A 13,379-nucleotide genomic window follows, 5' to 3' on the forward strand; every position below is an offset into this window, starting at 1 on the left:
TTAACAAGATCAGAAATAAAAAGGGAGACATAACAACAGACACTGAGGAAATCCAAAAAATCTTGAGATCTTACAACAAAAGTCTATACTCAACAAAACTGGAAAACCTGGATGAAATGGACAATTTTCTAGACAGATACCAGGTATCAAAGTTAAATCAAGATCAGATCAACAATCTAAACAGTCCCATATCTGCTAATGAAATAGAAGCAATCATTAATAGTCTCCCAACCAAAAAAAGCCCAGGACCAAATGGGTTTAGTGCAGGGTTTAATCAGACCTTCAAAGAAGACCTAATACATTTATTACTCGTAAAACTATTACACAAAATAGAAACAGAATATACTCTACCCAATTCATTCTATGAAGCTACAATTACTCTGATACCCAAACCACAAAAAGACCTAACAAAGAAAGAAAACGTCAGACCAATTTCCATTATGAATATTGATGCAAAAATACTCAATAAAATTCATGCAAACTGAATCCAAGAACACATCAAAACGATCATCCATCATGATCAAGTAGGCTTCATCCCAGGGATGCTGGGATGGTTCAATATATGGAAATCCATCAATGTAATTCACTATATACACAAACTTAAAGAAAAAAACCATATGATCACCTCATTAGATGCTGAGAAGGCATTTGACAAAATCTAACACCCATTTATGATAAAAGTCTTGGAAAGATCAGGAATTTAAGGGCCATTCTTAAACATAATAAAAGTAATGTATAGGAAACCAGTAGCCAACATCAAACTAAATGGAGAGAAACTTGAAGCAATCCCACTAAAATCAGGGACTAGACAAGGCTGCCCATTCTCTCCCTACATATTCAATATGGTACTTGAAGTCCTATCAAGAGCAATTAGACAACGAAGGGAGATCAAAGGGATATGAATTGGAAAGGAAGAAGTCAAATTATCACTATTTGCTAATGATATGATAGTATACTTAAATGACCCAAAAAATTCCACCAGAGAGCTCCCAAATCTGATAAACAATTTCAACAAAGTAGCTGGATATAAAATTAACTAGTGGCCTTCCCCTACACAAAAGATAAATAGGTTGAAAAAGAAATTAGGGAAACAACACCCATGATAGTAGTTACAAATAATATAAAATACACTGGTGTGACTCTAACTAAGCAAGTAAAAGATTTGATGACAAGAACTTCAAGTCTCTGATGAAGGAAACTGAAGATCTCAGAAGATGGAAAGATCTCCCATGCTCGTGGATTGGCAGGATTAATATAGTAAAAATGGCCATCTTGCCAAAAGCAATCTACAGATTGAATGCAATCCCTATCAAAATTCCAACTCAATTTTTCACAGACTAAGAAAGAGAAATTTGCAAATTCATCTGGAATAACAAAAAACCCAGATAGCAAAAACTATTCTCAACAACAAAAGAACCTCTGGTGGAATCACCATCCCAGACCTTAAGCTGTACTACAGAGCAATTGTGATAAAAACTGCATGGTATTGGTATAGTGACAGGCAGGTAGATCAATGAAAAATTGAAGACCCAGAAATGAACCCACACACCTGTGGTCCCTTGATCTTTGACAAAGAGCTAAAACAATTCAGTAGAAAAAAAGACAGCATTTTCAACAAATGGTGCTGGCTCAACTGGTGGTTAGCATGTAGAAGAATGAAAATCGATCCATTCTTATCTCCTTGTACAAAGCTCAAGTCCAAGTGTATCAAGGACCTCCACATAAAACCAGATACACTCCAACTAACAGAAAAGAAAGTGGGGAAGAGCCTCAAGCACAGGGGAAAATTTCCTAAACAGCTTATGCTCTAAAATCAAGTATTGACAAATGGGACCTCATAAAGTTGCAAAGCTTCTGTAAGGCAAAAGACACTGTCAATAGGACAAAACAGCAACCAACAAATTGGGAAAAGATCTTTACCAATCCTATATCTGATAGAGGGCTAATATCCAATATATACAAAGAACTCAAGAAGTTAGACTCCAGAGAAACAAAAACCCTATTAAAAAATGGGGTACAGAGCTAACAAAGAATTCTCAACTGAGGAATACTGAATGGCTGAGAAGCACCTAAAGAAATGTTCAACATCCTTAGTCATCAGGGAAATGCAAATCAAAACAACCCTGAGATTCCGCCTCACACCAGTCAGAATGGCTAGGATAAAAAACTCAGGTGATAGCAGATGCTGGAGAGGTTGTAGAGAAAGAGGAACACTCCTTCATTGCTGGTGGGATTGCAAGCTGGTACAACCACTCTGGAAATCAGTTTGGCAGTTCCCTGGAAATTGGGCATAGTACTACCAGAGGACTCACTCCTGGGTATACATCCAGAAGATCCTCCAACATGTAATAAGGACACATGCTCCAGTATGTTCATAGCAGCCTTATTTATAATAGCCAGAAACTGGAAACAAGCCAGATGTCCCTCAACAGAGGAACAGATACAGATATTGTGGTACATCTACACAATGGAGTACTACTCAGCTATTAAAAACAATGAATTTATGAAATTCTTAGGGAAATGAATGGATCTGGAGAATATCATCCTGAGTGAGTTATCCCCATCACAAAAGAACACACATGGTATGTACTTTCTGATAAGTGGATATTAGCCTAGAAGATTGGAATACACAAAGTATAAACCATAAACCACAAGAAACTCAAGAAGAAGGAAGATCAAAGTGTGGACATTTCATTCCTTTTTAAAAGGGGGAACAAAATACCCATGGAAGGAGTTGCAGAGACTAACTATGGAGCAGAGACTGAAGGAAGGACAATCCAGAGACTGCTCCACCTGGGAATCTGTCCCATATTCAACCATCAAATCCAGACACAATTGTGGATGCTAGCAAGTGCTGGCTGACAGGTGCCTGATATAGCTGTCTCCTTAGAGGCTCTGACAGTATCTGACTAATACAGAAGTAGAAGCTCACAGCCATCCATTGGACTGAGTACAGGGTCCCCAATGAAGGAGCTAGAGAAAGGACCCAAGGAGCTGAAGGGTTTGCAGCCTCAGAGTTCCCAGGGACTAAACTACCAACCAGAGTACACATGGTAGGACTCATGGCTGCAGCTGCATATGTAGCAGAGAATGGCTAAGTCAGTCATAAATGGGAGGAGAGGCCCTTGTTCTTATGAAGGTTCTATGCCCCAATGTAGGGGGAATGCCAGAGCCGGGAAACAGAAGAGGGTGGGTTGGTGAGTAGGGGATGGTGGGAGGGAATAAGGTGTTTTTTGGAGGGGTAGCCAGGTAAAGCAAGAACATCTGAAATGTAAATAAAGAAAATATCTAAGTATAAAAAAAAGATTTTCATCTCCAAATTTGTATGTTAGTAAAGCAAGGCTATATAAACCAAAACATTAAATAAAAACTGAGCAAGCAAAATGTATTCTTCGCCTTCGAATAATATGGCTTCCTATAACGATTTACTATAATGAAGATAAAGTCTTTTCTCATTAGTGCTCCTGGCTAAGCAATCTTTAGGCTTAGCACTGCAATGAGTTTTCATTGTTAGCCTTTTCTGTCACTCACCAACAAGGCTGCTCCATGACCAGGCAGTGACAGCAGAATCTTTAGAAAGTAGCCTTGCTAAGAAGATCAGGTGTCAAGAGTAAAGAGCTCAATGCTGAAGACAGAGGACACAGGAAAAACTGAGGCCTTCCAAGCCCCAAAGCACTACCCTGATCTAACAACATTGGTTTCAATAAGAGAACTTATGTCAGAATGAGTTGACTTTAAGGGAGGCAGATGGAGGGTTAAGGCATAATGTTTAACTCAGTACAAAAACAAAAGACTATCAAAACTCCACGGTGGACATATAGACAATATACATGTGCCATTTTCAAAACTCCTTTTGATAGAATAAATATGGGATCAGAAGGTAAATGATCAGGGTGATATTCTTCCACATGAAGTTTATTTTAAATTACTTTGTGTGTGTGTGTGTGTGTGTGTGTAGGCCATAAGCGTCAGATGCCCTGGAGCCTATGTATGGTGCTAGGAACCACACTTGGATCTTCTATAAGAGCAGTGTAGTGCTCCAACTGCTGAGCCATCTCTCTAGGCCCTCATTAAGCCCCATTCAATGTTTATTAAGATCAGGAACTAAGGAAGACTATTACATAAGTGACTTCTGACCTTTGCCATGTCGTATAAGTAGAAAGTTGGGATTCGAAGAAACACACTCAGTTGGCAGTGGAGTTTGATGGGAGCCACAGATTGGTAGCTTTGCTGCTCGGTCTCTTTGATTTCCATTTTTGTTGCTTCTCCTAAGTTTGTTTGCTTTTGTTTTTAAAGAACTACCACCTATTTTCCATTTAATAATCCAACTCATCTTTTGAATAAAACCTGAGTATCAATATTTTAAACATAAAGATATACAATGTATTGACAGAATGCTTACCTTCTGGATCATAGGTTTGAAAAACTCTTCTGGCTTGTTCCGAAGGCGCTTCAGGGGCAACTAAAGCCATATCCTAAAAATAAAATAAGTACTGTCAACCAGATGCACCATCATGATATTAACAGTGAAGGTTTGAGTGGGGTGGGGAAATGATGGCATTTGTAAACAGAATAAGTGCAGCACAGGCGAGAGGTGTTTATGTAAAGAAATACATAGCTTAAAATATCTTCTAATTTCCAATGAAACAAAACTATGACAGAAAATATAACAAAACACTCTAGTTTTCAAGGAATCAAAACTATGAGATTTTTCTAACAGCAAAGACTAAAGTGCAATCATACATAGAACTGTAATGCCAGTTCCTACACTAGAAAAGAGCAATGTAACATATGTATTACGTTCTGCATGTCCAACTAAGCTTCCAAGGAGTTATTATAGCAGGGTTATAAACCCTTCATAGATGGAGTTTCTTCACCACAGTGGGCATCACTGCTCATCAAAACTGCAGCAAAGATTCACAGTGCTCTGTTGCTATTGCTTCTCCATACAGCCTCAATGCATTTATCTAAGCCACTGTGACATCCTATTCTGCTGACAAGAAAGCAGAATTGAGGGCCCTGTGTTGATGATTAGCCATAGCCTCTGTCTGAGCTTTCATTTATATTTGTGTTCAGTGAGACACACCTCATCAGAGAATAAGTATCCCTTCACACCATCTGAACCAGGGCTACATAGCAAGATCATCTCAAATCAAATCAAACACAGAAAACAAAACACAACATCTTTGAGGTATAAATGTTAAAATTTAAAATGTTTTATGGGCAAATTTTAAAGAAAGATACTCTAACTTCTAGCTTTACCCACCCATATCTCATTTATGAAGGAAGGAACGAAAACCAGTGAGAGAATGTCTTACCTGATCCCGGACTACCTTCCTCAGGATGAAAGGGCATGTTCCATTCTTATGAAAAATCAGGAATGGGAACCGAAACAATGAAATCACGCAAGACTTATGTACTTTTATATACTCCATAAAAGAAGAGTGAAAGGTCTTGCTCTTTTATATGATTCAGTCGTGGATGTTATATTTCATGCTTTCCACCCCAAAGACCGTTCCTACATACTCAGTATTATTCTGCACATGCCAAGCACTGTTGTCTTCAGTTTAACTTTCAATGCTGTTCTGAATTCAGTTCCCTACTTGCTGGATTGGTGGACTCTGTCTAATCTTTTGCTATCATAAAGAATGCATCAAAGAAATATGAAGGCTTAATTGTATTTGTAGGAGAGATATCTACTGTTGGTTGTTGGATCATAGGAAGAATAATTTGTAATTTTGGTAGACTAGGGAGCTATAAATCATGTTTGCTTACTTATTTCAAACATTGTTTTGTTTTTGGACAGTCTCTCACATATAGCAGGTTGGCCATAAACTCATTATGGAGCTAAGGATGATCTTGAACTTCTGATCTTCTGGCACCTGTCCCCTGAGTGTTGCAATAATATATATGCATTTATCTTCAGGTTATAAGATGCTGAGATAGAATCCAGGACTTCACCCATGCTAGGTAAGCATTTTACTAACTAAAAATATAACAAGCCTTTTGAACAATGCTTCTTAAAACACACATCACCAATATAGCCTTCAATGTATTTCTAGGCTAAAGTTAGGATTGTCTCCAGTTCTCAAGAGTCTTGGAGCAACTGTTAACATTGGAGATAGTATTATTCCTTAGCGATCTATATTCTACATTTATTCTAGTATAAGCATTAGCTCATTTAAATATTTATAATCTTCCCCCTCCCTCCTTCCCTCCCTCCCTCTCTCCTTCCTTCCCTCCTTGAGTTCTCTTCTGTAGGTCTGCTGGAACCAGTGGATGATTACATGAGCAGTGCTGGCCAGGAACAGCTTGAGAGCAGAGGTTTCAACTGTGAGCAAATGGATGCTCATTTTTCCTACTTGTCTGTTCACCCACCCTTCTGCAGTATCAATTAGTGATGAGAACATGAGTTTGATGCACTTTAAAAATTCCACAGAATTTCTAAACATTACTTAAAACTATAGAAGGGAAGAAAAAACAATCAGTTTTGTCTAAAAACCAAGACTTTTACTTTTCCCCTTCCATGACTAAAGGCATCTTCCCATGTATATGTTCCTTTAATTTCAGTCACTGATGGTTCCCCATTTTCAAAGTATAGATCTTTCAAGTCCTTGTTTTAGTTATTCCTTGGTACTTTTTTGTAACTATTATAAATGGAGACTGACACATTCTGCACTTCTCTCCATTTGCTAGCTTCAACAGAGTTTCCAAGCTGTAGTATTTCCTATGTAAGATCTCACCATCATCAGGTGAGTTTGCTTTTTTCGACTCCTGGTTGGCTACCTTTTCTCTTGCCTGATTGCTCTGGCAAGGACATTCCACAGTATGGCAAACACAAGGACTGAATGTAGAACTTTTTGTCCTGTTCCAGAGCTCAGAGGAAAAGCTTTCAGTATTTCACTGTTGAGACTCTGGAGGCTTCTTGCATAAGGTCTTTACTGTGCTGAGGTGAATGTCTTCTATAGAAATCTTGGTGAAGTTTTTCTCATCTAAACATACTGAATTCTGTCATATGCTTTTGTGCCCCCCCCATTTAATAAGATAATCATAAAGTTTGCATCCTTCATTCTTTTGGTGTGAAGTGTCACATTTATTGACTGGTATATTTTAGAACATCCTCATATGCCAGTAACACAATCCTGGATATGGATGATCTTGTTGGTTTGGTGCTGCTATGTATTCAAATGCTAAATATTGACCCCCAAGATCTGGTTGCCTCCGACAAGCAGATCCTCATGTACACCAAGTGATATTTTATAAACCTTGCTTCCCAAGTTAAAGCTACTGGTTAAACTAAAATGGCTACAGACAATTACTGGGGAGAATAGAAGTAGACGGGACTTAGGTTACTGGGCTGGGGGTTACATGTCGGGACCATTAGAAAGAGGAAGAAGAAGAGGAGGAGGAGGAAGAGGAAGAGGAGGAGGAGGAGGAAGAAGAGGAGGAGGAGGAAGAAGAAAGGGGAGAAGAAGAAATATGATGGTGAGCAGGAGGTCTTCAGTAGATGTGATGGACCAGGAACAAATGGCCCAGTGAAATGCCCAGTAAGGACAGACTGGTGGAGCAGAAATAACCAAGGCAAGGCTTAAACAGCAAATACTTGGAGAATGCAGCTGGAGAATTAACAGTCTAGTGTATAGAAAAATAGATTAAGGGAAATTCACCCAGTAATTGTGCTAAAGCTGATTAAAAAATTCCATAGGACTCTGCTTGGATTATTGGGAGGGCTTGCTGGGTCATATTAATGACAATAGTTATTAAGTAACATTTAAAAATTCCATTTACACTATCTGTTTTATATGGTGCTAAATTCCATATGCTCACATTTGCTGAGGAATTTTGTATCTGTGTCCATCAAGGACACTGGCTTTCCTGCTCTTCTGCTATTTTGCCTTCCTGGTGTGGAGCCCATGCTCCCCCCACCCCCAGCCTCCTGTGTGCTGTAATCACAGGTGAGTACCAGCCCTACCTGCCTTTCCTTGTATAGCCACTGTCTACTTTAGGTGTTAGTGCAGTATGGGATTCAGAGCTGAAAGTACTCCTTTCCCTGATTTTCTTAAATTACTTTTTAATATAATTAGATAGTTGTACTTTTCAAGGAAATTATTTTTCCTAGGTTAATTTTTGATATGTAATATTCATTGTAGTCTCTTATAACCATGGAGCAGAAGAATTATCATTATTAAAATGTTCATACTGCCCAGAATGATTTGTAGATTCAATGCAGTATCTACTAAAATTCTTATATTGTTTTTCATAGAAATAGAGAAAAGAATCTTAAAATTTCCACAAAAGAGCCACCAAAGATCTTAAATAGCCAAGCAGTCATGAACACAAAGAACAAATGGGAACAAGAGTATGGTGCTGATAAATGGTATGCTGACCAGCAGTGCAGAACAGAGAGCCCAGAAATTAATCCTGGCATGCAATTTTACTTAAATAACACCATCAAGATGGTACAGTGAAAAAGATGCTTGTTACCAAGGCTGACAAAAGCTGACAACCTGAATCCAATCCTGTTAACCATATGGTGGAAGGAAAATTACTGAAAGTCTTTCTATGACTTCTATGTGTGCATTCGTGTGCACACACATACACATACAAAGTAGTAATTTCTAAAAACAGGTTAATAGGCAGAGAGAGTCAGGAAGACTAGAGTTCCACATGAAAAACAATAAAACTGGACTCTTAGCTCACATCAGATACAAGAATCATTTTAAAATGGATTACAACTTTAATGGAAGAACAAGAACTCTTAATACTACAGAAGAAAACAATAAGGAAAAGCCAAATGACACTGGCCATGGCAGTGATTCCACGGTCTCACTCCAAGTCCCAGGACTGAAGCCAGCAATAGCTAAATGTAAAACCCATATCTGCAAGCCCTGTATCTCATAAAGAGTTACTACCTCAAATATATAAGAAGCCAAAACTTAATAGTAAGAAAACAAAAATCCAATTTAAAAAGTGGGAAGGTACATGACTAGACATTTCTCAAGACGCAGAAAAGGCTACATAATTAATTGAAAACAAACAAATGAAAAAAGTTCAGTATTGGAACTCAGGGAAATGCAATTTATGAAATTATTCATTCATTCATTCATTCATTCATTCAGTCAGTCAGTCATTTTCATTCATATGAAAAATATGAAATTACCTTGCCATTGTCAGAAAAGACAAGTGTCAGCAAGAAAGTAAAAATGGCTGCTGCCATGGTAGTTAGGAATTAATGTACAACAGCCCAGCCATTTTGGAAAACTGTGTGGAAACTCTCTAAAAGAACTACTGTAAAATCTAGAAATTCCAAAATTTTGGGATAACTCTCAAGATTTGAAGTCAGGTGCACTGTCAAAGTACAGAAACAAACCAAATATCTCATATAACAGATGAATGAATAAAAAGAAAATGTAGCATACAATTGAATGGTTCCATAGTCTTAAGAAAAAGAAATGTGGTCATTTCCATTATCACACACAGAATTAGAACCACTATGAGCCAGGCACAAGAGAGCATTTCTTCTTCTCATTGATATGTAAACAACTGAATTCAGAAGTAATCAGGATGTGGATTACAGGAGATGGAGATTAAGAGGAACAGGGAGACATGAGATCCAAGGATAAAGAATTAGACTGAAGGAAGGTTTTCCCTTTCAGTTCTAGTACATACTATGAGGAGTATAGACAGTAGGTGACTACACTTCAAAACTGGGAGTTGGAGGTAAAGGATACTAACTTACTTGATCTACATTATTCCATAGTGAGTTCATGAGTTAAAATATTTCTTTGCATTCCACAAACTTACATCTATACATTTACAATTTGCAATAGAGAACCACCATAGTATTCTGTTTAAGAACAGAAGCAAATTACTTCATTTAGGGGAATGGGTTGGTCAGTAATATAAACAAAGCATTATGTTAATATGCTTAAGTGAAATTTGGGAAACGTACTATTGTTTGTAAAGTTGAGAGAAGGGACATTGACATTTCCACTGGAACAAGAAGGATTACGTTAAAGTCCCCAGCATTAGAAAGAAGTGTCTCAAACACAGACTCACAAGAAATAACTTAAAGGTACCTTGTGTCTAAATTCCAAGCAACAAAAGATAAAAGCATATTCTACGCTAACCCAGCAAGACTTGAGACTTGAATAAAAGAGCACATTGTTTTCTTGGTCCTGCTGGCCACCTTGTTCTGTCAAGAATGCTGGGGAGAAGCAAAGTTCCTAGCACAAAGAGCCATGGTGGCGGGATCTGAGTGGCAAATTTGACTGCATATTCAATGTATTTGTGTACCAAATTTAACCAGAAATATAACTCCTTCTTAATTTGGAGGACTTTATAATCTTAAAGCAGGATACTTCAGTGAGGGCATCATAATTCTCAAATTTCATATTTTACATCAAGGAAATAAACTAAAACTTTCATGAATAATTCTGCGAGCATGAAGAGGACTCTCTCCCTCAGAGTTTCTACTTCTAAGGCAGTAAAAGCTCTCAGACTTCACACTTAGCACATTCCCAGTCTCTCAATACACACACCCATAGTTTCTCGTCCTTCTCTACTAGCTCTTCCTCACTTTGGCTCATCTATTAGTTGGTAAAGAAAGACTTAAGCTTTGCACTTCATGTCACAGTCTAATAGATGTGAGAAAAATATTATTTATAACATTTTCATTATAGTGATCTTAACAAAATTCCCTTATAATGTGAGGTTCAAATAGACACCACTAAGCCTCCAATCTCCCACCCACCACTGTGTTCTAACTGAAGACCTTGATGATGTAATTCTAAGTCACTCACATTATCAGAGTCACTTGCCTTTTCTTCATCTCTACTTTAGCCATTTAGGAAAGAGCTTCAGTAAGTAAAGCATCTGAAACTCAAATTCTCTCAGGAGGAAAACATCTTAAACATAAGTTCAGTTACAGTTACCATCAAAATTACTTTGTTCTAAAATGACCTCTGTGTATTCGTCTGACAAAATCAATGCTTTGGCCATAGTGCTGTTAGGGTAAGTCATCTGCCTTCAGCTCATTTACAGGTCAACAGGGATTGCTGATTAACACACAGAGCCATCAAGACCATCCAGCCTCACTCCTTTTAACTCATGCTATCCTGTGGCAGAGAAGTAGGAGCTAAGATATAAAGAGCATACCCAATATGCCGCAGTCAGGAATCTGAATCATGTGTCTCTGTTCCATGCGGCATTCTGTGTACTATCAGCGTAATTATTTGACTGCACAAAGTCTTTTTAAAATGTTGTAACTTTACCTCTTCTTAATGTGTATTGGAACAGCAGGCCCATGCTAGGTATCAGGAGGGTAACTGAGGAGGTCTTTACAATTACTCATCACTCCTTTCTCCATTATCAATAAGAATCTGCGGTTGAAATCAAAGAACCTTTGGCAGGTTACCCAGTGTAGCAAGTGCAGCTAGAAAAATGCTATTTTAGCTTGCAGACATTTTATACTGCCATAAAGAGTCCCTCCAAACCATAGAATAGAAATATAACTGACCTTTTGGTTTTAAGTGAAGTCTAAAGCCTTTCTACTTCATCCTGACTCTGTCTTGTTAATTATACCAAAATCATTTGGGAACTATCAAGAAATAATTTTTAATTAATCATTAAATGTTCTCAAAACACATAGTATCATTTAAAGCTAGGTAGGTAGTGGGGTTTTTTTAGTTTTCATTTTCAAAAAACATGCAAACGCCTCAGGCTATCTCCACAGCAGCCATTGCTGTGTGGCACCTTTCCTGTTATAAGACAAAGCTCACGTCATCAGCATAGAGAAAGCTTTTGAGGCTGTTCTTCTCACCTCTAAGCTGTACATGCACAGTAGAAGCACACAGCAATGGGAGACCATGTCCGAGGGCTCTGAGAAACTCCTGTAGTATAAGCATTAATGTCACTAAGAGTAATAAGTAGCCTTGTCTCCATTCCTATATATGTGTAACCCACGGTAACTATCTTCTTAGTCCGGCCAGATGCTTCATGCCCAATGCTTCCAGGTACCTACTCCGTAATGTATCAAGACTGCTAATATATTTGGTCTGCATTAGGGCAATTTAGAAAATACTCTTTCAAATTCCCCTATCTTATAGATAATTTAGTTAAGAATTAAAAACAAAATAAGAGTTGGCAGTCACATTGTCAAAGATGTCAAGGCTAGACCAAAAATGCAGACCAAGATTTCAGTAAGCACATCATACATTAACGGTCATACATTAACTATGTAATATTTTATATAAAAGAAAAGCTACCTCCAGTAATAAACTCTATTGAGTACAGTCTTTTCCTTCAATTAAATAGCTAGAGCTCTGGACTCAACCACTGGCTAAAGAAAATCAGGCTTTATCAGGACAGACCAGCTTTGAGGGCTCTGCCCAGGATGCTTTATCTTCTTTAGGCAATCATTTGATTCTCTTATGACAACGGACAAGGGGGCCGGGCACTGCTTCCTGGAAGCAAGTACACTGAGATGGAGGAGGGCTGCAGCTATCCACAGCAGACAGGAAAACAGTACAGGGAAAGCTGAACTGTAGGCAGGACACTGACAGTCTACTCCAGAGTCCTGCTCAAGTCATCAAAACCAGATGTGGTGACACAAATCATCAACAGAATCTTAAATTAATAAATTAACCTAAAATATGCTAAACTTAGGAAAGCTTATAGTTAAAGCTTCATGTTTTTAAGACCAAAATAACTGAAAATGTTTAACTTGTATAGACTTCTTATCAAAATTTTAAAAATTTTAGGTAAAATTATTTGTTATATTTATTTTGGAAAACATGTTAAGTCACATAAATTATGATTTAATCTAAAAATAAATACTTTAATTTCTTAAATCTATACTTTTCCTGTAGTGTCTGTTATAAAATATAAACATTAGTAGAAATAATAAAATCTAAGACAGATGGATTAGATTAGCCTTATTAAAATACACAAGTAAATTGTTAGAAAATGCTCAGGAATTAAGTATTTTAATTCTCAAGAGTTTTATCCAATAAGTGAAGATACATAACAGTGAATTTTCCTCAGAACGCTAAACATTAAAGACTATAAAACATTTTATTTATTTACCATTAAAACAGAATTGGGCAGTTTTAAAACACCTAAAGAAAGGAACTCCCTTGCACTTACCACTTCACTGTGGTGGTAAATGGATCACCACACTGACAGCAGCCTGCTCTGCACCCCAATCACAGAAACACATTGCACTGTATATTATGTTTCTCCTTTACATTAAATTAAGCTTCTTTATGTAATTTCTGTTTAAATGATAATGTACATTCATATGCTCTTACCTGAGAGGAAATGTACCTTATTATAGAAAAGATCAAAGATGATACTATGTATACATGCATGTGAAATGT

At 37.5% G+C, this 13,379-nt stretch overlaps 1 protein-coding gene across 4 annotated transcripts in view; it reads right to left on the bottom strand.

Moving 5' to 3' along the window:
• Mindy3 (MINDY lysine 48 deubiquitinase 3) overlaps window positions 1-13,379 on the bottom strand; it is an 81,383-nt gene that overhangs the window by 18,786 nt on the left and 49,218 nt on the right. For all 4 annotated transcript variants that reach the window (XM_031369033.1, XM_031369032.1, XM_031369031.1 and 1 more), the window contains one exon: window positions 4,403-4,475. In XM_031369033.1, coding sequence (XP_031224893.1) covers window positions 4,403-4,475 — 73 coding nt within the window. The remainder of the gene's footprint in view (window positions 1-4,402; window positions 4,476-13,379) is intronic.

This window comes from Mastomys coucha, unplaced genomic scaffold, assembly GCF_008632895.1.
Source record: "Mastomys coucha isolate ucsf_1 unplaced genomic scaffold, UCSF_Mcou_1 pScaffold15, whole genome shotgun sequence".
NCBI lineage: Eukaryota > Metazoa > Chordata > Mammalia > Rodentia > Muridae > Mastomys > Mastomys coucha.